We start from the raw sequence: 24,396 nt of genomic DNA, 5'->3' as shown, positions 1-24,396 counted from the left end.
TATTTTTAGGAAAATGCATTATACTAATTACAGAGCTGATGACAAAGAGATTACAAGTATTTGAAAAAGTTTTGGTAAATAATACTAACAGAGTTTTAAAAAATAAAGGTAGAATCATTGAGGTAGTGGAAGAATATCGTTCATAATGTGATTAGTAAGTTGTGCAAGTCTTTCCAAATCCAGGAATGCACCAATTTACAATTCCTTCAAAGTTATAATTGCAAACACCTCTCAACTGTATACTGTAAATTTCTTCCTGTTTCCCTTTTTTCATTTTGAGAAGTCCCAATCTTACAACATTTACTTTAATTCGGAGCAGCTTTCAACATCTTCTGTATTTGCTCTTCTCTGCTTTCAATTTTTAGAATTTTGTTATGGTTTTTGTTTAACATTTGTGTGGCGTGCAAATATCCTATTTTGATTATTACTTTTGAATTAGATTATTTTTGTTATAACAATTGAGCAACTTCATTACTTCAGAGTTAGGACCATCTCTTTTGGGCAGCGAGCTGTGCTTGTTTGTCATGTTATTAAGCATTCAAATGTCTTTTATACCTAATGGGCATATAAATTTACCTTCAAACCCCCCCACCCCCCCGACCATGTATTGTTCTTTCTGAAATTTCCATTTGCTCTTTTGTAATTTCTGTACTAAAAATGTGCCACTTTGGAGGTTAATATTTAAATTGTTTTGCTATGTGTTGCCATATTTTCAGTTTCTAACAGACTTTAAACTGCCTAATTACAAGAACTCCCTCACTCCATTTTGTGACTTTTGCTTAATAGGGAGAATAAAATGAATCAGTCTCCCTATGCTATAGTTTTTTGAATGAAGAATATTAGCTACTAAGAAGCAAACTCCAGCGTCCTCTACATATGATAACAATGACATGCTAATCTTATATATCAAAACTGAAACATCTGCTATTATTTTGGTTGTATTATATTAGTTAGTATTTGCAGATCGTTCAAGTCCGCATCATACTGATGTCTGTTGTACATATTCTCAATATATCTAATAGTATATAGTATATAATATTATCCATCTTCTGCAAAAGTCATCACCCTTCATTTAATATTTTTACAAGCATAATATTTGAGTATTGGGCCCGTGCCTTCCCCATCTAGTAATTATTAATGTGAAAGAAAAGTGAACATATTAAGAGATATGAGTAAAATCCTTTTCCGAATTAATAGGGAAAGAAACTTGAAATATATCCTATTTAGAATATGAATTAAAATCCAATATAAATTGTGGTGCAGGAATGAGAGAACTTAACTCTGAATTAAAATTTTGAGTTTGAACTCTGAATATAAAAATTATCACGTTAGAAACACCAAAAATTTATTGAGAAAATGGAAAAATAAATAAATTAAAAGTTTCTCCGTGTAGATGAAAAATAAATATGATATGATTTTAATTGCAATGAAAAGCAGATGCTTCCGCTCTATAAATAGTCACCCATCAACTCAATGTATTTAGAAGAAATTTTGACTTTACGACAAACAATAAAAAAAATCAAAATCAGCGAGGACAAGCAATTAAAAAAATAAATCAGGTATTTAAAACTTTTATATCATATTTAGTCAAAGTAAATATAAGTACAAGTTAAATAATTATGAAAGCTTTTATATTATTTTTTCATTACATATTTTGTCTTTTTGCACTTTGTATATATTTTTTGCCTCCATTACAAAAAATTCAAATCGCAAAGTCAACAAATGAATAAATCAAGTATATATCATTTAATATGGTGTAATCTCCCTTAACACTTGTGATCATTTTGAAGTTTTGACGTTATATGTAAAAATATTTATTTGAAATAATTTTTGAAGAAAAGTGCTTGGAAAGAATTAATACATCATAATTGAAGCAAATACTTTAATTGTTTTAACCTTTAAATAATTGAGATTTGTAGTTTTGATCCCTATAATTTTGAATTATAGAAAATTTAATGAAATATTAGTTATTAAACAATTTAATTAACCCATAATATGTTCATTTAATTTTAATTATCAAAATTAAATTTACTAGCAAAAGAATCAAATTTTAATTTAATAGGAGTAATAACTTAGGGATCCCAAGTGCAATTATCCTTTTTTTTTTTTTTTATCAAGGTGCAATAATTTTTCAGATTTGAATTAACTTATTTTAGATATTTTAAATCAAAATATCTTTTAAATAATTTACTAGTGTTTGAAAAAAATAAAAATGACTTAAAACTGGTTTGTAAATCAAATATATAAAAAATCATAAATTGAAGTTTATATTCTTTATCTTATAAATTCAATTCAAACATACTCTTAATTATCCTTACAGCTTCTTCCACCAGTCAACGACAAGTGTCAAGTCTAGTACGTAGTTGTTGTATCTCTTTACCAATATACTTCTTTCCCTTGCTCACTACTTCATCCAATTGATTAAATACCCAAACTACCCTTTACCCCAAATATCTTACCTGTATCATTTGTATGAGTGCAAATTTAGGATGGTCATCACATATGTAATTGATTTGACACAACGATTTTTTTTTTTTTGGTAAATATCTTTTTATTGCTCTATTAAGAAAATATTCAAATTGAGTGAAAAATATGCTTTTTTAAAGAAAACAAACAAAAAGTAAATTACCTTAATTAATTTTTTGAATTGTTATTGGATGGTAGATCGAAAGCAAAAAGCACAAAATTAGTTCTCCTTATTTGTCGCCCATGTTCTTATGACACTACCCTTAAGTCTTAACAAACAACATAGGATTAAAAGGTGAATCGCATCAATTTTTCCGTCATTTCCTCACACTTTCTCATTATATTCCAATATACTTTTGCTAATTTCATCGATCCTTCTGGAATAATCAAGATCATTCTTTACTTCCACAAGACCCCACTTACTCACGTCTTTACCATTTACTCCTTTCTTTTCGATATATTTATTCCTAAGTAAAGCCCTTTTTCGTCATTTAACTTTGCTTAGCGTGTACTCTATTTATGGTCCTCTTCCTTTTTTATATTTATATATAAGCTTAACAACTAGATTCTCGTACTTCACTCTCAAGTTATAAACTAAAATTAAAAGAGTTTACATTTGCTACTTTACTTCAGTTACAAAATGGACCGTGGGAACTACCGACGTGGTGGCGGTGATGATAACGCCGGCAGAGGTGGAGGTAATCGTGGTCGTGGTCGTGGTCAAGGCCAAGGCCGTGGTGGTGGAAGGGGTGAGCCTCAGATCGGAGGTGGAAGGGGTGGGCCCCAAATGGGTCAGCCTCCACAGCAATGGGGGAATCAGCCAAGGGGATCGGGTCAGTACCAGATTCGCGGGGCTCCGCAAACTCAGCCGGGTCAAAACTATCCGGTTAATCAGAATCCGGGTCGTGGTGGTGGTACTTGGGTCAACCAACCGGTCCAACGTGGTGGTGGTGGGGGTAGCGCTTGGCCACGGCCACAACAGCAGGTTAGTGGCGTTCCAAACACTGCTTGGGCCCGACCACCACCGCAGCAGCTACAGCAACAGGGTAGCGGCAGCGGAGTTGCTACTGCTTGGGCCCGGCCACCGCCGCAGAGGAGTCAGGAACATGGTGGTGGAAATCAGCAGCAGCAGGTTGTAGATCGTCCTCCTCCTCAATCTTCTGGTATTAACTCATACCTTGTTTTCTTCTTATTATTATTTTGTTATTATTGTAATCTATTTTCTTTGTTTCATACTAGTTGTCTACCACAAGTTAATATGTGGATATGCAATTTTTTTTACTTCTAGTATAATTTTTGAATATATAAACTTTTAGTTTAAAATATCAAATTAATGTAATTTAATTTAACCTTAACAATTGACGCTTGAAAAGCGTAACATGACCAATCAAAAGGGACAAAGGGAGTAGTAGTTTAAACACGTGTGTCTCACCTTATTTTTATAAATCCATTAGAACAATAAAAATTCTATGAAATAAACATGCCTGTAGTGAGTAAGAGAATGCAACAACTAGGAATAAATTTTTAAAAGTGTGATAAGAAATACCAAATGAGGGGAGTATTGTAATGTTGAGAATTGATTCCTTTTAAGCAACCTATTGTAAATTTAGTAGCTTAGTTGGTTGACTACTTGAACTCCGACCTTGTTGGTGAGGGTTCGATTCACCACATTGTAATTGTAATTATTTCTCATTTTCCCTTCTCCGACCCAGTTTTTTTTTTAAAACTATAAATTTTGAGATTTGATTAGTAGTTAGCAAACTTTCAATAAGGTAACAAATGGATTAAAACATACACATTCTTCTTTAAACTTTTATCATAGCAATATAGTGGATGCAAAAAGAAATACATAATCAATGCATAATTTTCGTCTTCTTGCCCATCTTTTCCCGTAACCAATCAAAAATTAATAGTCTTTTTCATCGAGTCACATCAAAGCATAAATCAAATAGTACAATAATGATATTCACACCGGGCTTCCCTAGTGCGGGTTACCTCTTCTATGTGGATTGCGAGCTATTGCATAGAAGCAGGGGATTTACCCTGTGTGCACCTAAAAGGTAGCGGTTGCGAGTTTCCCTTGTCATAAAAACAATAGTACAATAATGATATAAGTGCTTCATTAATTTAAATATATAATGAAAAGGTTAATCTCGACCTTGAGTAGGGCATTCGTTCATGAAACTAAAAAGATCAATTTATATACATTAAGATGGAGGAATACCAAAAGATAATTTAAAGTTGTAAATTAAATAGTTGGAGGTTATGAATTTGGATAGTGTGAGAGTTCTGAATATCTAAGAACAACAATTGAATAGCTAATTAGATAGTATGAGTTATGAAAGTAAATATTAAAAACAAATAAAGGAGAACAATAATACTCCATTTTCAGAATAATTTTTTTTTCTTTGATAATCGAGAAATCCGTCTGTGACCCGCCCTTTTGGACCAATCACAACCTTCTAAACTCGGTGGATAATGGGCCTGCCTACCCTTCTCCACTTAAATACCGGGCTTCGCTTTGCATGGTGTGGGGCTTGAACTTGCGACCTAAGCCATAAATCCTCCACCTTTTGCCACTTGAGCTAGTTGTAAGGGAGAAAATGAAAATGTAACATGTTTTATTTTCTATCTAATTTTGAGAAGGTTTTTTTTTTTTTTAAAAGAAGGTTTTATTTTCTATCTAATTGGTTCCTAACACAAGTTAAAATGATCCCATCTATAGAATTTACAGGAAAAAAAATTAATAAATCATTCACTTAATTAGAGGTTATTTAAGATCTTTTGAAATCTTAATTGTTCTTCTTCTTCCAATTCAAAGAATATCAAAGGTTGAAAAATAATAATTGTTCTTTATCCTAGAAAAGAAAATTGTTCTTAAAATTAATTAACAATAAGAGTATTATATTAAGTTTGTTATTAAAGATTACACAAAGGCCAAAACAAAAAAGTACAAGAAGATCACAATATTGATGTTGTTTAACAATATTCATAATTCAATTTTTGACTTAACACCTTCCCTCTTTTAGCATTTAGTATATATAATTGAATATAATATCATATCATTACAATTTATTAATATTTAACTAATTAGATGTTTCATAATATTTTTGATTTAGTATAGAGTTAAAATGGTAATCCAACTTTGCACTTTGGAGCTTCCCACTTTGAATATGAATAATGATAATGTGTGCGTGTGTGTTTATATATACACACACCTATACACATATATGTACATATTGTCTATTTTTGTTTTGTTTTAGTTTTAAAATAATTATTTTTATCTGCAAGTGCTTATTATAAAGCAGGCCTGGATTATCTTTTTTTTTCACTCTCTTAATTTGGAGAACCTTGATATCTTGCTATCTGCTTTCATCTAGAAAAAACTAAACTATTTTGAATAATGGTATTTGATTGTTTTGTATTGGGCTTTGTTCTTCAGCTACATTGGTCATACTGTTTTAAATAACTATTCATCAGTTTTGAGGCTTCTTTTTGTGTTACTAAAATATTGGGGTTTGATATAACCAACAGAAGTTCGAAATCCATTAGTTGTGGTGGTTTGACTTTAAGATTTTTTATCAGATGAAAATGATTGTTCTTTCTAGCTCACTAGGTTTCTGCAAATAACATTTTATGTCACAACTGATTTATTCCTACATGGTGTTTTCTTTCATTTTATGTCTGCTCAAGTACACAAATGTTAAAATGCGCTGTATTTTTGTGGGCAGATCCTGTTCAAGTTGATCTGGGGTCCCTGAAAATTACAGATCAGAGTCCATCATCTCCTCCAAAAGGTTACAAGGAAAAACGTGTGCCTATTGCACGACCTGATACTGGAAAAATTGCCGTCAAGTCAATTAAGCTGCTTGCTAATCATTTTCCTGTTAGATTTAATCCCCTGACTACCATTATGCATTATGATGTGGATATTCAACAGAAGGCTGATGGGAATCGGCCTGTGAAGAAGCTAACAAACAAGTCTGTTCTCCATATGATAAGAGAAAAGTTGTGTGCGGATGACCCTACTCGATTTCCCATTGATAAAACTGCATATGACGGTAAGAAGAACATTTTCAGTGCTGTTCAACTTCCTACTGGGTGTTTTGCTGTGAACTGGTCTGACGGGGAAGATGTTAAGTTACGCTCTTATGACATTACCATCAAGCTTGTTGCTGAATTAAAACTTTGCAAGTTGAAAGAATATTTGAGTGGAAGCCTATCACATATTCCTCGTGATATACTACAAGGAATGGAGTTGGTTATGAAAGAAAATCCTACTAGGTGCAGGACTTCTGTAGGTCGTTGTTTCTACTCTAATGAGCACCTGGCTGACCATGACTTTCGTTTTGGTGTTGCTGCATATAGAGGTTTTCAGCAGAGCCTAAAGCCTACATCTGGAGGGCTTGCGTTGTGCTTAGATTACTCAGTCTTGGCACTCCGGAAACCAATGCCAGTGCTAGATTTTCTGAAGGAATATTTAGGAGAATCTAACGAAAATACTTTCAGGAACAACATTCGAGCTGCAAAGGGTGCATTGGTTGGTTTGAAAGTCAGGGTAATTCATCGTCGTACAAGCCAGAAGTTTCTTATTAAGCAGCTAACTGACTGCAAGACTCGTGAAATTACTTTTCCCCTTGAAGATCCAGAAGGCAAAGATCCCCCAAGGGATGTTTTTCTTGTTGACTACTTCAGGGATAAATATCAGCGGGAGATTAGGTTCAAGGATTTTCCTTCATTAGATATTGGAAAAGGTAATAAGAAAAACTATGTCCCGATGGAATTCTGTGTATTGGTTGAGGGACAACGGTATCCTAAGGAGGATTTGGATAAGGATACTGCCTTGTTTTTGAAGAACATATCACTAGCTCGACCCCAAGAGAGAAGGGAGGCAATTTGTGAAATGGTACGGGCTGAAGATGGGCCGTGCGGGTATGTGAATTCCTTAAATTTTGTGTTATTCATCTGAGATTTTGTTGCTTCCTCTTGAATTTCTTCTTTTTGAATGTGTGGCTTTTGATACATGTGTCAGTTATGTTGCTTGTTGAACTCAAGTTCAACTCAATTTTTTGTTTGGGTGGATTTGAGTTTTTAAGCTGATGAGTCAGTCTATGCTGCCTTAGTATGAATGATTTTGGTTGATTAATTTGTGAGGTTTGTTTATTTTTAAATGAAAGATTTATGGGGTTTGATTGACTTGCATCTACAATCGGAAGAGAAGAAAACAAAAAAGCTAGATTTTATGTGAAATATTCTGGTTTCTTTCTGTTTGTGATTTTATTGGCTTTCATGTGTGTATTATGGAATTGATTGTGGAATGTGATATATTTTGTGTTATACTTGTGCTATCTTCTCTGAAAATTTCTAAGTTTTGTACTCAGCATTCTCTTCTCTGTTAGACATTATCATTAGACTTCGAATGGTATTTTATGGTAAGCTGCCTTTTGGGCTCTTCCTATGTCTGTCTTGCTATAGTTGTGTCTGTTCTAGATTTTGAGGGCTGGTTCTTCTTGATGTTTTCATTTGAGTTGAGAGTCTTTTGAAGACAGCCTCTCTACCTCCATGAGGTAGTGGTAAGGTCTGGTACACTCCACCTTCCTCAGATTCCACTTCTTGATAGATATACTGATATAAGTTTTTAGCATCTTTTGTTACAGACTTTCTTTTTTCCTTCTAATTTTCAATTGATTATTGCAGGGATATCACCCGTAATTTTGAGATTGGAGTTGATAGGAACATGACCCGTGTTCCGGGTCGTATTCTTCCTCCCCCTGATTTGAAGCTAGGCGGTCAAAGTCGACTTCCTGTGAATGATAAATGCCAGTGGAATCTTGTTGGGAAATCTGTGGTGGAAGGCAAGGCGCTTCAACGATGGGCTTTGATAGATTTTAGCTCTCAGGATCGCAAACCCTTCTTTAGGCTACGAGTTGATGAATTTGTCTTCAGATTGAAAGATCGGTGCAGAAAATTGAGTATTAATATGGAAGAACCTGCTGTAGTACATTTTACTGACATGAATGAACTCTCTGCAGTTGGTAAGGTTGAAAAACTCCTCAATGATGTAGTTAATGAAGCTGGCCAGAAAATCAAGGGTAAACTTCAAATGATAGTTTGTGTTATGACATCAAAGCATAATGGGTACAAATATCTTAAATGGGTATCTGAGACAAAAATTGGCGTAGTAACCCAGTGTTGCTTGTCTCCTAATGCCAACAAGGGACAGGATCAATATCTTGCAAACCTCTGTATGAAGATAAATGCAAAACTTGGGGGCAGCAATATGGAACTTATGGATAGACTCCCTAATTTTGGAAGTGAAGACAATGTCATGTTCATTGGAGCTGATGTTAATCATCCTGCTGCAAAGAATGTGACATGTCCATCCATAGCAGCTGTTGTTGCCACCGTCAACTGGCCAGCTGCTAATAGATATGCTGCTAGAGTTTGTCCTCAGGTCCACAGGACTGAGAAGATTCTAAATTTTGGAAGCATGTGTGCAGACCTAGTAAATACTTATGCTCGGCTCAACTCGGTTAAACCAAACAGAATTGTTGTTTTCCGTGATGGTGTGAGTGAGGGTCAGTTTGATATGGTACTCAATGAAGAGTTGGTTGATTTGGCGAAGGCTATATACGACAGTAACTATCAACCAGCAATCACTCTTGTTGTGGCTCAGAAGAGACACCATACACGACTATTTCCTGAGGGTGGCCCTGCCAATGTGCCTCCTGGTACTGTTGTGGATACAATAATTGTTCATCCATCTGATTTTGACTTCTACCTTTGCAGCCACTTTGGAGGGTTGGGTACCAGCAAGCCAACTCACTATCATGTTCTATGGGATGATAATGGTTTCAATTCTGACCGCTTACAGAAGCTTATATACAACATGTGCTTCACTTTTGCGCGGTGCACTAAACCGGTTTCACTTGTTCCACCAGTTTACTATGCAGACCTTGTTGCTTACAGGGGACGGATGTTCCAAGAGGTGCTTATGGAGATGAACTCTTCTAGGTCTACAACTTCATCTTCTCCAACTGCCTCATTTCAACAAAGATTTTATGATTTGCACCCTGATTTGCAGAACATAATGTTTTTCGTCTGATGGCAGACCCGTCAACCTTTTGATCTCCTTCACCATTAATTCCCACTGGGGAGGAGATGGTTGTCTACATTTTGGAGATGCCCATTTCCAAACGCATTTGAACCTCCTTTCCGTTGGACATAGCAAAGGAGTTTGTGCGTGAATCTAATGGGATTTCATGCTTCTTTTATTTTCTATTGTGTGAGTTTAATCATTGATGTCTTAATGGTTTGGCGTTTGATTGTGTTTTATTTACTTTAGGGGAGGCCACTCCCAAGTATGTGTGCTTAATTGTGTGTTGTTTTGTATTATGTATTCTGAGACAAGTTGAATTTCGTCTTAATATATTTGTGTTTGAGTTATTTGATGTCTCTCTATCAGTTATTCAATGTGATTGCAGTTTCTCACTTTCGTGTTTTTCCCCTATGGAGCTAACTAATGGGAAAATAGACTTAAGGGACTTTAATATATTCAAGTTAAAAACTAGAAAGACTCGCTCCAAAAAAATAGGAAACAAAAATACTTTGAAATACTAGTATAAGGATTGCTAAGGAGTTTTAAACTTGAGATTAACTCGTATCCACTAATCAAGGATAATAAAATTACACGATCAATGTATTTTTATAAATATTGTTAAGTATTTTTATATATTATTAATATTGAAATAAAAATAACAAAAAAAGTATTATAGAGCAACTTAAAACTCTATTAGTTGATTGTTTAGCATTCTTACTTGGCTTATCAAAAATAAGACGGACTTCTTTTACGTCGTCATTATTGCTCACACTTGTCTTCATTACCATTGAAGCAAATGAGGATTGAGGAGAAGAACAAAAAGACAAAACAATATCAGAGAGAAAAGGAGAAAGAGATGAGTGATTCACTACTTTAAAGAGAAGACGAAGTGCAGAGGGGAGATTCAAATAAATCTGACAACCTAACCTACAAATGAATCTAATCTAATCTCATGAGGAACAAGACAACTTCATTCCCTATAAAAAGTGAAAAAGCCACATCATATGCTCTTTTATTCTAAATAATAAAATTGTCCCCTTCTTTATATTAATTGAATCTTTAATATATGTAATTCTTTTTAAATATAATATAACATTTTAAAAAATATATCATTTAGTAAATATTACTTTCATCTCACTCGCCTCTCTCACATCTCGTTCGCCACTCTCCTATGTTTCTGGATGCAAATCACACCAGATACATGTGTATAGTGTATATCTACCGTGTGATTCGCATGTACCAAGGATACAAAACAAAATCTCGCTTGCTTCCCTCGCCATCTCGCTCGTTTCTCTTCTTATTTTTGTGTATATGGTAGCAAAAATACATGTATGTTAAGTGTATGTTTCTCAGCATATGGTAGGAAATTCTTAATTAATGGTAATATACGTAATATTTTGAAAGTATAGATAATAATAATATATATGATAGTGAAGTACGTCTAATTATGTAATTTTTGTCCGAAATATCCTCAAATAACTTCCAAAAACAAGGCAAAGAGGTTTTATAGTCTTAAAACAAGGCAAGTCACCTTATAGATTATTTGGACAAATAAGGTAAGTTACCTTAGAAGTTTTGGCAAAATTAGATTTATTCATTTCCTATTTTTTTGTTGATTCTCTCTTATACAATTTTATTCTATTGGATTTGTCTTTAATATTTTTATAACAATGAGTAATTCTGATAGATAAATATGCCATATTTACCAACAAGGATCGTAGTATATGGAAAATACGTTTTCATTCTTATCTTATCTAGAGATTTCAATTTGATTTTTAGATATGAAAAAATCTCATAACGTAAATTCAGATAATCAAGCCTCGATAAGAACACTAAACATCACATGAAAAATATAAAAAAATCAAATTCAATGAATCAAAATAGATAATATATTGACAATATCATGAACTTGTAATGTAATTAATATCGAAGAAAAATGAACATACCTAATAGAAATATGAATAAAATTCTTACCTGAATTAATATGGAAAGAACTTACAACGCGGATCCGGATAGGTAAAACCTCGATAAAAACATCTAATATCCTATGAAAAATAAGAAATGTCAAATTCCATGAATCAAATCGAATAATATACCGACACTATCATGAATTTGAAATATAATTCATATGAAAGAAAAGTGGACATATCCTATTAGGAATATGAATTAAATTCTTGTTTGAATTAATATGGAAAGAAACTTGAAATACATCCTATTTACAATATGAATCAAAATCAATATGGATTGTGGTGCAGTAATGAGGCAGCTCCACTCTTCACCAAAGATCTCTAGTTTGAGTTTTGAATATAAAAAAATCATGATAGGACTATTAAAAGCCGAGTGAGAAATAAAAAAAAATAGAAAGAATAAAAGATTTCTGCGTATAGATGGGAAATAAATATGGTATAATTTTAATTGCAATGAAAAGCAGATGCTCTTCCACTCTATAAATAGTCACCCCATGAACTTTATGTAATTAGAAGAAATTTTTACTTTACAAACAATCGAAAAATCAAAATCAGCACGGACAAGCAATTAAGAAAATCAAAAACTCCTCTTCAGGTACTTAAAACTTTTATTTCATATTTAGTCCAAGTAAATATAAGTACAAGTAAAATATTTTTGAAAGCTTTTATATTTTTCATTACATGTTTTTTCTTTTTCACTTATCAATTTTTTTCCTCCGTTTCATAAGAAATACAAATTGCAAAGTCAACAAATGAATAAATCAAGTATATATCATTTAAGATGGTGTAATCTCCCCTAACACTGGTGATCATTTTGAAGTTTTGACATTATTATTATATATAGAAAAAAATTATCTGGAATAAACTTTGAAGTAAAGTAACTGGGAAGAATTAGTACATCATAATTAAAGCAAATATTTTAATTGTTTTAACCTTTAAGTAACTGAGATGTGTACTTTTGATCCATCTAATTTTTAATCATAAATTTTTTTACTGAAATATTAATTACTAAACAATTTAATTAACCCATAATATGTCAAGTTATTCCTACTCCATACTTGATGATAATAATGTTTTTTTAAAAAAGCTAAATATATACTCCCTCCGTCCACAATTGTTTGGCAGGTATACTAAAAATAGATGTCCAAGATTAATTGTCAATTTAAACAATCAAGAAATAATTAGTCACTTTTTTCCAATTCTGCCCTTAATGATAGTGTAGTTCAATTGAAAAGTTATGTGGACTTTTGGTATTCTTGGTATAGTATGGTTATATTAGTCAAATTACACATTGTATTAAATTTTCCTTGAGGGGTGTGCATGATCTTACCCTGACAAACAATTGTGGACAGAGGGAGTAATATATTCAATGTAAACGTATTAAAACACATACTTTTTTTTTTAATTAATCAAAATTAAATTTGCTTAGCAAAAGAATAAAAAAAAAGAGAGTAAAATATTAGTTTTGCAATAACTTAGGGATCCCAAGTGCAATTATCCCTTTTTATTATAGTGATGAGCAGTTCTTCATATGGTTTGAACTATCAAAAGTTTTATAAAAATCACAAATTATAATTTCTAATTTATAGCTTTATCTTATAAGACATAACGCAAAAGTCAATCTAAACATGATCATTCCTTATTTCGACAAGACCCCACTTTACCTAAGTCTTTACCATTTACACCTTCTTTTTCGATTTATTCGTTCCCTAAGTAAAGCCCTTTTTCGTCATTTAACTTTGCTTAGCGTGTACTCTATAATATATGGTCTTCAGTCCAGTTTTTATAAGCTCCACAACTAGATTTTCCTACTTCACTCTCAAGTTAACAAAAACTGAAGCTTAATATATTGATAGCCCCTTAAACTTGTGAGTAAATATTTATTAAGACACTTATATTATGATATGTTTCAATTAATTAATATTCAAATACATGATAAAGTGTTTATATTAGATATTTTTAATAACTCATATTTTAGACGTGTCCATTATGTTGATAAGTTAATGACATAAAACTGCCTCATGGCAATTTATACACATCAACATCATTTGGAACATGCATGAAGTTTTCCTCATGCATACAATTAAAGGAGACGACATATTTTAAGTTGTTAACTTATCTATGTAAAGAACGCTTGAGAACAAGCATCAAGACTTTCCTAAAGTAATAAGAGATTTTTATCATATTTATTAGGACATGCCATAATTCGAGTGTCTTGAGAGAAATATAATGGCAAATTTAAGAGGTTGTCGATGTATTTTGCCAAAATTAAAAGAATTTATAGTTGCTAACTTTCTCTTTGTGAAGTTACAAAATGGACCGTGGGAATTACCAACGTGGTGGTGGAGATAACACCGGCAGGGGTGAGCAGCAGATAGGAGGTGGAATTCAGCAGCAGCAGGTTGTGGATGGTCCTCCTCAATCATCTGGTATTAACTCATACCTTGCTTTCTTGTTATTATTATTATTATAATCTATTTTCTTTATATCTTACTAATTGTCTACTGCAAGTTAATATATATGTGGATACTCATGCTAGCTTTAAACCGTGTTGTCTGCTTTAAGTATGCTTTTATTTGACATTGAACTGAATCTTTTGATCAAAGATATTGAAATAGAAAGAGAAATTGTTTTATTTGCTCAGATATTTTTTTATGAATTCGTTAGAACAATAAAAATTCTATGGAAACATGCATGTAGTGAGTAATATAATGCAACAAATAAATCTTTTAAAATGTGACAAGAAATACCAAATGAAATGTTTAGAATAATTCTCAAGCTATTGTAAATTTAATGGTTTAGTTGGTTGACTACTTGAACTTCCACCTTGTTGGTGAAGAGGGATTGATTTCTCACCCTTTAATTTGAATATAATAAATACAATATCTTGAAAAATGTAATAGGAAAATAAGTCAAATAAGTATAATTAAAGATATAGATAAATTAGGAACTAAGTGTAAAATTATCCATTGATTTCATAAAGTGGACAAAGTAGTGTTGGACATTTCAAAATAATATAGTGGACAACTATTGTTGAATGATGAGAGTAGTAAAATAAAGATATAAGTGCTTCATTATTTTAAATATAGAATGAATAGGACAACGTTCTGTAGGGTATTCATTCACGGAACTAAAAATATCAATTCATATAGATAAAAATGGAGTAATATCCAAAAATATCTCAAAGTTTTAAATTAAATAGTTAGAGGTTATGAATTTGAAAAGCATGAGAGATCTGAATGTTTAAGAACAATTATTGAATAGCTAATTAGATAGTATTAGTTATGAAAGTAAATATTTGAAATAAATAATGGAGAAAAATACTAGATAAATTCATTTTTTAGAAGAATATTTTTTAAAGGAGAGTGAAAATGTAACATGTTCTAATTTCTATCTAATCGGTCACTGGCACAAATTAAAATGATCCCATATATAAGACTTCACATAAAAAATCATTCACTTAGACGATTGAGGTTATTTAAGAGCTATTAAAATCTAATTAATAAATATGATGATGGTAGAGATTCGTTCTTCTTCTTCTTCTTCCAAATCAAGGAATATTAAAGGTTGAAAAAAAAAAATTATTCTTAAAATTAATTAACGTTAAATTCAAAGACCTCAAGAATATATTAAATTTGTTACAAAAGATTATACAAATGCCAAAATAAAAACAACGTACAGGAAGATCACAATATTGATGTTATTTAACAAAATTCATAATTCAACTTGTGACTCGATACCTTCCCTCTTTTAGCCTTTAGTATATAGTACTATATAATTAAAATTATATAAGATATCATTACTATTTACTCCATATTTAGTTAATTAAACGTTTCATAATATTTTAATTTAGTATAAAAGCAAAATGGTAATTCAACTTTACACTTTACAACTTTCCAATTTGTATATAATATGATTCATTCTTATATGGTATGTTGGTTCATTTTATGTCTGCACAACTGTTAAAATGCACTGTATTTCTGTGGGGTCCCTGAAAATTACAGAACAGAGTTCATCATCCCTTCGAGGAAGTTGCAAGGAACAATGTGTACCTGATACTGGAAAAATTGCTGTCGAGTCAATTACGCTGCTTGCTAATCATTTTCCTGTTAGATTTAATCCCCAGACTATCATTATGCATTATGATATGGATATTCAACCTTGATTTTGAAGAATATAGCACTAGCTCAACCCCAACAGGCAATATGTGAAATCATACAGGCTAAAGATGGGCCGTGCGGGTATGTGAATTCCTTAAATATGTGTTATTCATCTGAGATTTTGTTGCTTCCTCTTGAATTTCTTCTTTCCCACTCCATGTGATCAAATATCATGGATTTAATTTCTCTGCCTTTTATGGGTGGTTTTCTTGGCTTGCATGTTTGTTGTGGCTTCATTTATGGAGTTTGCACTTTTTGTTGAAATAGTACTTGAGTAGTTTTTTCTGATTTCTGTTGTATTTTTAAATGAAAACTTTATGGGGTTTTGAATGATAATTCTTAGTAAGCTAGCTCATCCTATGGCTGTCTTTCTATATATCTCCATTAATTAGTGGTAAGGTCTGCGTGAATTCTACCCTCCTTGTGGGATCTCACTTGGTATGTTGTTTGCATCATGAGTTTGTTGATGATATGCTGATATATGTTATTAGCATCTGTTGTTACAGACTTTCTTTTTTCCTTCTAATTTTTAATTGATTATTGCAGGGCTATCACCCCTAATTTTGAGATTGGAGTTGATAGGAACATGACCTGTGTTCTCGGTCGTATTCTTCCTCCCCCTGATTTGAAGCTAGGCAGTCAAAGTCGACATCATGTGAATGATAAATGCCAGTCGAGCCTTGTTGGGAAATCTGTGGTGGAAGGCAAGGAAATTCAACGATGGGCTTTGATAGATTTTAGCTCTAAGAATCACAGGGACTTGAAGCGACAAGTTGATGTATTTGTTGACAAATTGAAAGATCGGTACTTAAGGTTGGGTATTAATATGGAAGAACCTGTCGTAAAACATTTCAGACACATGGATGAACTCTGGGCAGTTGGTAAGGTTGAAAAACTCCTCAATGATGTAGTTAATGAAGCTGGCCAGAAAAACAAGGGTGAACTTCAAATGATAGTTTGTGTTATGGCATCAAAGGATAATGGATACAAATATCTTAAATGGGTCTCAGAGACCAAAATTGGCATTGTAACCCAGTGTTGCTTGTCTTCTAATGCCTACAACAATGCAAAGGATCAATTTCTTGCAAACCTCTGTTTGAAGATTAACGCAAAACTTGGAGGCAGCAATATGGAACTTATGGAAAGACTCCCTAATTTCGGAAGTGAAGACAATGTCATGTTCATTGGAGCTGATGTTAATCATCCTACTGGCAGGGATCCCGACAAATATCCATCCATAGCAGCTGTTGTTGCCACCATCAACTGGCCAGCTGCTAATAAATATGCCGCTAGAGTTCGTCCTCAGAAACACAGGACTGAGAAGATTCTAGAGTTTGGAAGCATGTGTGCAGATCTAGTAAATACTTATGCTCGACTCAACTCGGTTAAACCAAACAAAATTGTTGTTTTCCGTGATGGTGTGAGTGAGGGTCAGTTTGATATGGTACTCAACGAAGAGTTGGATGATTTGGTAGAAGCTATATACGACAGTAATAAGTATAAACCAGAAATCACTCTTGTTGTGGCTCAGAAGAGACACCATACACGACTATTTCCTAAGGAGGGAAATGTCCCTCCGGGTACTGTTGTGGATACACAAATTGTTCATCCTTTTGATTTTGACTTCTATCTTTGCAGCCACTTTGGACAGTTGGGTACTAGCAAGGCAACTCACTATTATGTTCTATGGGATGATAATGGTTTCAATTCTGACAGCTTACAAAAGCTTATATACAACTTGTGCTTCACTTTTGCGCGGTGCACTAAACCTGTCTCACTTGTTCCACCAGTTTATTATGCAGACCTTGTTGCTTACAGGGGACGGATGTTCCAAGAGGTGCTTATGGAGATGAACGCTCCTAGCTCTACAACTTCATCTGTTTCATTTGAACAAAGTTTTTATAAATTGCACAAGGATTTACAGAACATAATGTTTTTCGTCTGATGGCAGACCCGTCAACTTTTTTATCTCCTTCACCATTCCCACACTGGGGAGGAGATGATTGTCTACATTTTGGAGATGCCCATTTCCAAACGCATTTGAACCTCCTTTTCGTCGTCGACGTAGCAAAGGAGTTTGTGCGTGAATCTAATGGGATTTCATGCTTCTTTTATTCTCTATGGTGTGAGTTTATCCATTGATGTCTTAATTGTTTGACGTTTGATTATGTTTTATTTACTTTGAGATGTTTTGCGTTATGTATTCTGAGACAAGTTAAATTTCGTCTTAATAAATTTGTGTTTGAGTTATTTGATGTCTCTCTATTAGTTATTCAATGTGATAGCATTTTCTCACTTCGTGTTTTCCCATATGAAGCTAATGGGAAAAAAGACTTAATATAATATTATACCATCAATCTAACCGACCATTCAAGTTAGGATTGTAAAATGGCGGGTTGGGGATCACGATTCGTCTAATTTGACTTGTTTAATTTCAATAATTTTAACATATTATTACTTGCCTTTTATAATTACAACTTGAATTTCAAAGAAAATAAAAAAGTATAAGTTAAAAAACAGATAAATTCTATATGATATAAAATAGAGTTGAATCATCCCTAGTTCAAGTGAAAAAATTAGAGAGACTCACTCCAAAGAAAAAAGAAACAAAAAGTAATTCGAAATAGTATGAGGACAAGAGTTTGAACTTATATATGAACAAAGAGTTTACACTATAACTCAGTAAAACTATCCACAAGCAACATCCAAAAAAAGAAAAAAAAAAGAGGTTTTATAATCTTATAAACAAGGTAAGGTAAGGTGCCTTGGAAGATTTGGCCAAATAAGATTTTACCGTTTCATTTTTTTGTGTTAATTATCTCAGGTACAATGGTACGCTATTATTATAAAATAATTATCTCAGGTACAATGGTACTCTATTAGTATTTTTATAATAATATGTATAATTCTAATAGATAAGAATGTTATATTTATTAAGGATCGTGATATATGGATAAGATATCCCCACTCTTATTTGAAGTTCTTGATATAAATTTTTTTTCATAAAGCAAATTTGAAAAATTAAAGCTTTGGTGAAAACATCACTCATTACATAAAAAATAAAAATAAAATATCAAATTTAATAAACCAAAACGGATAATATACCAACACTATCCTGAATTTGAAATATAATTAATCTGGAAGAGAAGTGCACATATGCTATTAGGAATATGAATAAAATTCTGGCCTAAATTAACATGAAAAGACACTAGAAAACTTCCTATTCAGAATATGAACTCTTAGTATTTTGGAGAAATCTTTTATTTTAAGAATTATTTATTAGCGATGATGACAGATAATAAAAATTTCGTTTCAAGTACTTAAAACTTTGGTTTTATATTTAGTCTAAAACTCTAAATACATTTAAGTGCAAGTAAATCATATTTGAGAGCTTTTATATCTTTCATTATACATGTTTTTGATATTTGTCTTTTCTACTTTATCATTTTTTCCCAAACGTGTCATAAGAAATGCAAATTACAAAGTCAACAAATGAATAGATCAAGTACACATCAAATTAAGATGGGTATAATCTCCTTTAATACTAATTGTAATCATTTTTTAAGTTTCGACATTATATATAAAAGTAGTTATTTGAAATAGACTTTGAAGAGAAGTAATTAGAAAGAATTAGTACATCATAATTGAAGCAAAAATTAAATTTGCTTAGCAAAAGAATAAAAAGGATTAAAATCTTAATTTAGCAATAACTTAGGGATCCCAAGTTCAATTATCCCTTTTAGGCTTCCTTATTCCACTTTATATTATACCATATTTGATTAAACACCAATTATCTGATACAATAAAATGATTTTAGTAAACTCTCTTATGTCATAATTTCATTATAAGACAAATTTCCCTCTAAGGTTGTAGTAATAATAATAATAATAAAAGAGTAGACATCAAACCAACTTCCAACGTTTGATTAAAATAAAAAATATTTAAAATAGGTATAATTCAAATTTTACAAATTAGAAATAAACACAAAAAATTATCCGATGTATTCAAATAAAGTATTTAATTCATTTAATCTAATACAATGTTTGAATGCTCGTTATATATTGTATTATATCATATTGTATCGTCTCAATAAATACAATATTTAAATAAGTCGTATCATTTTTTAAAATTATATAATGTCACACATGAATAATAAACTTACCCGAAAAAAGAAAAATACGAAGTAGAAGTATCATTAAAATATAGAGTATATATGATAGAATTAGATAAATTTGAAGTTAATAAGTAAAAGTAAAATCAGAAAAAAATATTCAAAATGAGATTTTTTATAATTTAACAATGGAATGGGTAATTATATTTGCATTGCAGCATTTAACAGTGTCACTGACAAGTCGAGTACGTAGTCGTTGTATTTCTTCACCAATAGCCAGTTTTTCCTTGCCCACTACTTCATCCAATTGATTAAATACCAAAACTACCCTCAACCCCAAAAGATTGGAAGATAAGACACCGAATAATTTGTTCTACTATTTTGTCGTTTATTTAACAAAAAAAACCTTATAGGGACTAAAAGGTCAATTGCATGCATGGATTTATCCACGAAATCGTCCTTTTTTCGTCATTTAGCGTCTACTCTATATACTGTTACTGGATACAGCCTTGAGTCTATTTATTTTAGCTCAACTTCATCATTCTCAACACAAAAACTTTAGAAGAATTTACAATTGCTAGTTTTCTTTCTCTCTTAGCTAAAAATAAAAATACTCAAGTTAGCAGCAAATGGACCGTGGAAGCTACAACGGACGTGGTGGAGGTAACCGTGGTCGTGATCGTGGTCGTGTTCGTGGTTACAACGAACAGAGACAAGGCCGTGCTCGTGGTTACAACGAACCGAGACAAGACCGTGCTCGTGCTTACTACGAACAGGATCAAGTCCGTGCTCGTGGTCAGCACGAACAGGAACAAGGCCGTGGACGTAGTGGAAGGGATGGGTTTCAGATGAGTTCATCTTCATCTAACCAGCCGAGGCCATCGGGTCAGCATCAGTTTACTGAGACTGGGGCTCCGGAAAATCAGCCGGTTAGTCAGACTCCAGAAGCTACTGTTATTAGTTGGGCCGATAGACTCAGAAGAGGTGTTGGTACTGCTTCACCACGGCCACAACAGCAACAGGGTAGAGACGTTACAAGCACTGTTTGGGCACGGCCACAACTGCAACAGGGAAGAGGCGGCGGCGTTGGGCAGCAACATGGTGGTGGAAACCAGCAGCAGGAAGGTGTGGATCGTCCTCCTCTTCGATCTTCTGGTATTAACTCATACCTTGTTATGATGTTTTTCTTAGTATAGTCTATTTTCTTTATATTGTCTACTGCAAGTAAGTTAACAGCATCTTGCAACGTACTTGTTTATAACATGCAAAAACTAGGCAATTTTCTATGAGTTGGAAGTTTTGATATTCATGATAATTGATAGCTGTTATATCTATATCTGAAGCTGTATAGTATTGTTTTATTTAGCGTTGAACTGGAATTTTTTATCAATTGAAGTTGTTTTCAGAGGTTTATATAGAGTGAACTAATGTTTTGGTTAAAAGTAAAAATTCATAGGTTTCTGTATATTATGATCTATATTTGTTTTGTTTTTGGTTTAAAATAAATGAGTAATTTTCATCTGCAAGTTCTTCTTATGAAGCAGACCTGTATTTTCTTTTTTTTTATTAGCTCACTAGTTTTATGCATGTCAACATTCTTAAAATGCACTGTACTATTTTTGTGGGCAGATGCTTCAGTTCTTCTGGGGAAAATCAATCTGAAGGATTCAAAAAAACGTGAACCTATGGGACGACCTGATGGTGGAAACAATTCTGACAAGTCGATTAGCCTGCATGCTAATCACTTTCCTGTTAAATTTAAAGACGGGACTATCATTTTGCATTATGATGTGGATGTTCAACAGGTTGATGAGAATCAGCCTGGGAAGCCGGTAACAGAAATGTTTGATCTCCGTAAGATAAGAGAAAAGTGGTTGGTGGATAAGCCTGCTGAATTTCCCTGTGATAAAACTGCATATGACGGTAATAAGAACATTTTCAGTGCTGTTGATCTTCCTGCTAAGCCTTTAACTGTGAACTGCTCTGTTGGGGATGATGCTAAGGAATGCAAGTACACGCTTACCTTCAAGCTTGTTGCTCAATTACAACTTGACAACGTGACCGGATACGTGAAACGAAACCTCCAGAATATTCCTCGTGATGTACTACAAGGAATGGATTTGGTTATGAAAGAAAATCCTAGAAGGTGCAGGATTTCTGTAGGTCGTTGTTTCTACTCTAACAATGCTTACAAAAATTTAAATTGCGGGGTTGTTGCACGTAAAGGTTTTCAGCAGAGCCTAAAGCTAACATCTGAAGGTCTTGCGTTGTGCTTAGATTACTCAGAACTCTTGGTAATCCCGGAACAAATTTCAGTGATAGGCTTTCTGGAGAAATATTATGGAGGAAGAATTGAAGACATTTTCAAGTATAGAAGAGCAGCTGCAAGTGATTTATTGACTGGTTTGAAAGTCAAAGTAACTCATCGTCCTATCAAGCAGAAGTTTGTTATTAAGAAGCTAACTCCAGGAGAAACTCGTGCTCTTAAATTTCGCCTTCAAGATACCGAAGTGGAGGTTTTCGTTGTTGACTACTTCAATGAAAAATATACCCGTAAAATTCGGTACAAGCATTTCCCTTCACTAGATATTGGAAAAGGGGTTAAGGAAAACTATGTCCCGGTGGAATTCTGTGAATTGGTTGCGGGACAACGATTTCCTAAGGATCGTTTGAAAACAGCCTCGCCTAAACCCGAAGAGAGAAGGAAGTTAATATGTGAGACGGTACTGGCTACAGATGGGCCGCGCACGTATGTGAATTCCTTAAATTTCTTTTGTGTTTTCTTCTGAGATTTTGATGCTTCCTTTTGAATTTCTTCTTTCTGACAATAAATGTGGTTGAACTTTTTTGATCTTCTATGGGTTGGTTTTCTTTCATTATAGAGTATGTACATTTCATAAAGTATAGGTGGATATTGATACAGTACTTATGTTGCAAACTATACTCTGATTATCTATGTATTTCATTTCTAATCTTCTTTTTGGTTTCTTTCCTTGCTTAGACATTTCATAAATTACTGAGTTTAGATCGTCAATTTATTCACTGTCATCATGAACTTATTGATGATATATTTTTCCACTTGATTATTGCAGGACTATTCCCGGTAATTTTAAGATTCGTGTTGATGACCACATGACCCGTATTTCGGGTTGTATTCTTCCTGTCCCTGTTTTGAAGCTAGGCGGTCAAATTCCACCTTATTTGAATGATAAGACATGCCAGTGGAACCTTGTTGGGAAATCTGTGGTGGAAGGCAAGGCGCTTCAACGATGGGCTTTGATAGATTTTAGCTCTAAGGAAAGCAGGGACTTGTTGAAGCTACAAGTTGATAAATTTGTCTTGAACTTGAGAGATCGGTGCAGAGAATTGAGTATTAATATGGAAGAACCTGCTGTAGTACATTCTACCGACATGAAGGAGCTCTCTGCAGTTGGCAAGGTTGAAAATCTCCTCAAAGTTGTGGTTGATGCAGCTGACCAAAAAATAAAGGGTAAACTTCAAATGATAGTTTGTGTTATGACATCAAAGCATAATGGGTACAAGTATCTTAAATGGGTATCTGAGACCAAAATTGGAATTGTAACCCAGTGTTGCTTGTCTTCTAATGCCAACAAGCTACATAATCAATATCTTCCCAACCTCTGTATGAAGATTAATGCAAAACTTGGGGGCAGCAATATGGAACTTATGGAAAGACTCCCTAATTTCGGAAGTGATGACAATGTCATGTTCATTGGAGCTGATGTTAATCATCCTGCTGCAGGAAATGTGAAATGTCCATCCATAGCAGCAGTTGTTGCCACCATCAACTGGCCAGCTGCTAATAAATATGCCGCTAGAGTCTCTCCACAGGAACACAGGACTGAAAAGATTATAGAGTTCGGGAAAATGTGTAAAGACCTAGTTCGTACTTATGCGGAACTCAACTCGGTTAAACCAAACAAAATTGTTGTTTTCCGTGATGGTGTGAGCGAGAGTCAGTTTGATATGGTACTCAACGAAGAGTTGAATGATTTGGTAGAAGCGATATACGAAAGTAATAAGTATCAACCAGCAATCACTCTTGTTGTGGCTCAGAAGAGACACCATACACGACTATTTCCTATGGATGGAAATGTGTCTCCGGGTACTGTTGTGGATACACAAATTGTTCATCCATCTGGTTTTGACTTCTATCTTTGCAGCCACTATGGACAGTTGGGTACTAGCAAGGCAACTCACTATCATGTTCTATTTGATGAGAATGGCTTCAAATCTGTCGATTTACAACGTCTTATATACAACATGTGCTTCACTTTTGCACGGTGCACTAAACCTGTTTCACTTGTTCCACCAGTTTACTATGCAGACCTTGTTGCTTACAGGGGACGAATGTTCCAAGAGGTGCTTAAGGAGATGAGCTCTTCTAGGTCTACAACTTCATCCTCTGAAGCTTCGTCGTCATCATCTTCTCCAATTGACTCATTTGCACAAGGATTTTATGATTTGCACCGTGATTTGCAGAACACAATGTTTTTCGTTTGATGACAGACCGGTTAGCTCTTTGATCTCCTTCACCATTCCCACACTGGGGACGAGATGGTTGTCTATATG

General features: G+C 33.4%; 3 protein-coding genes across 3 annotated transcripts; all 3 read left to right on the top strand.

Moving 5' to 3' along the window:
* The first annotated feature begins 3,075 nt into the window (after positions 1-3,075).
* Positions 3,076-9,927, top strand: LOC125836565 (protein argonaute 2-like). The gene is made up of 3 exons (XM_049515749.1): positions 3,076-3,629; positions 6,198-7,398; positions 8,164-9,927. The coding sequence occupies exons 1-3, from the start codon at positions 3,107-3,109 to the stop codon at positions 9,569-9,571; spliced, it is 3,132 nt and encodes a 1,043-aa protein (XP_049371706.1). The 5' UTR covers positions 3,076-3,106; the 3' UTR covers positions 9,572-9,927.
* A 4,915-nt stretch (positions 9,928-14,842) lies between these two features.
* LOC125836573 (protein argonaute 2-like) lies at positions 14,843-17,637 on the top strand. The gene is made up of 3 exons (XM_049515758.1): positions 14,843-14,859; positions 15,693-15,773; positions 16,239-17,637. Exons 1-3 carry the CDS (start codon positions 14,843-14,845, stop codon positions 17,635-17,637), a joined length of 1,497 nt encoding a protein of 498 aa, XP_049371715.1.
* Positions 17,638-20,432: 2,795 nt separating this feature from the next.
* On the top strand, positions 20,433-24,327 carry LOC125836567 (protein argonaute 2-like). The gene is made up of 3 exons (XM_049515752.1): positions 20,433-20,826; positions 21,433-22,552; positions 22,896-24,327. The coding sequence occupies exons 1-3, from the start codon at positions 20,433-20,435 to the stop codon at positions 24,325-24,327; spliced, it is 2,946 nt and encodes a 981-aa protein (XP_049371709.1).
* The last annotated feature ends 69 nt before the right edge of the window (positions 24,328-24,396 follow it).

Source organism: Solanum verrucosum, unplaced genomic scaffold (genome assembly GCF_900185275.1).
Source record: "Solanum verrucosum unplaced genomic scaffold, falcon-dt-bn FXZP01000278.1, whole genome shotgun sequence".
NCBI lineage: Eukaryota > Viridiplantae > Streptophyta > Magnoliopsida > Solanales > Solanaceae > Solanum > Solanum verrucosum.
This window is presented reverse-complemented; position numbering and strand designations above follow the sequence as displayed.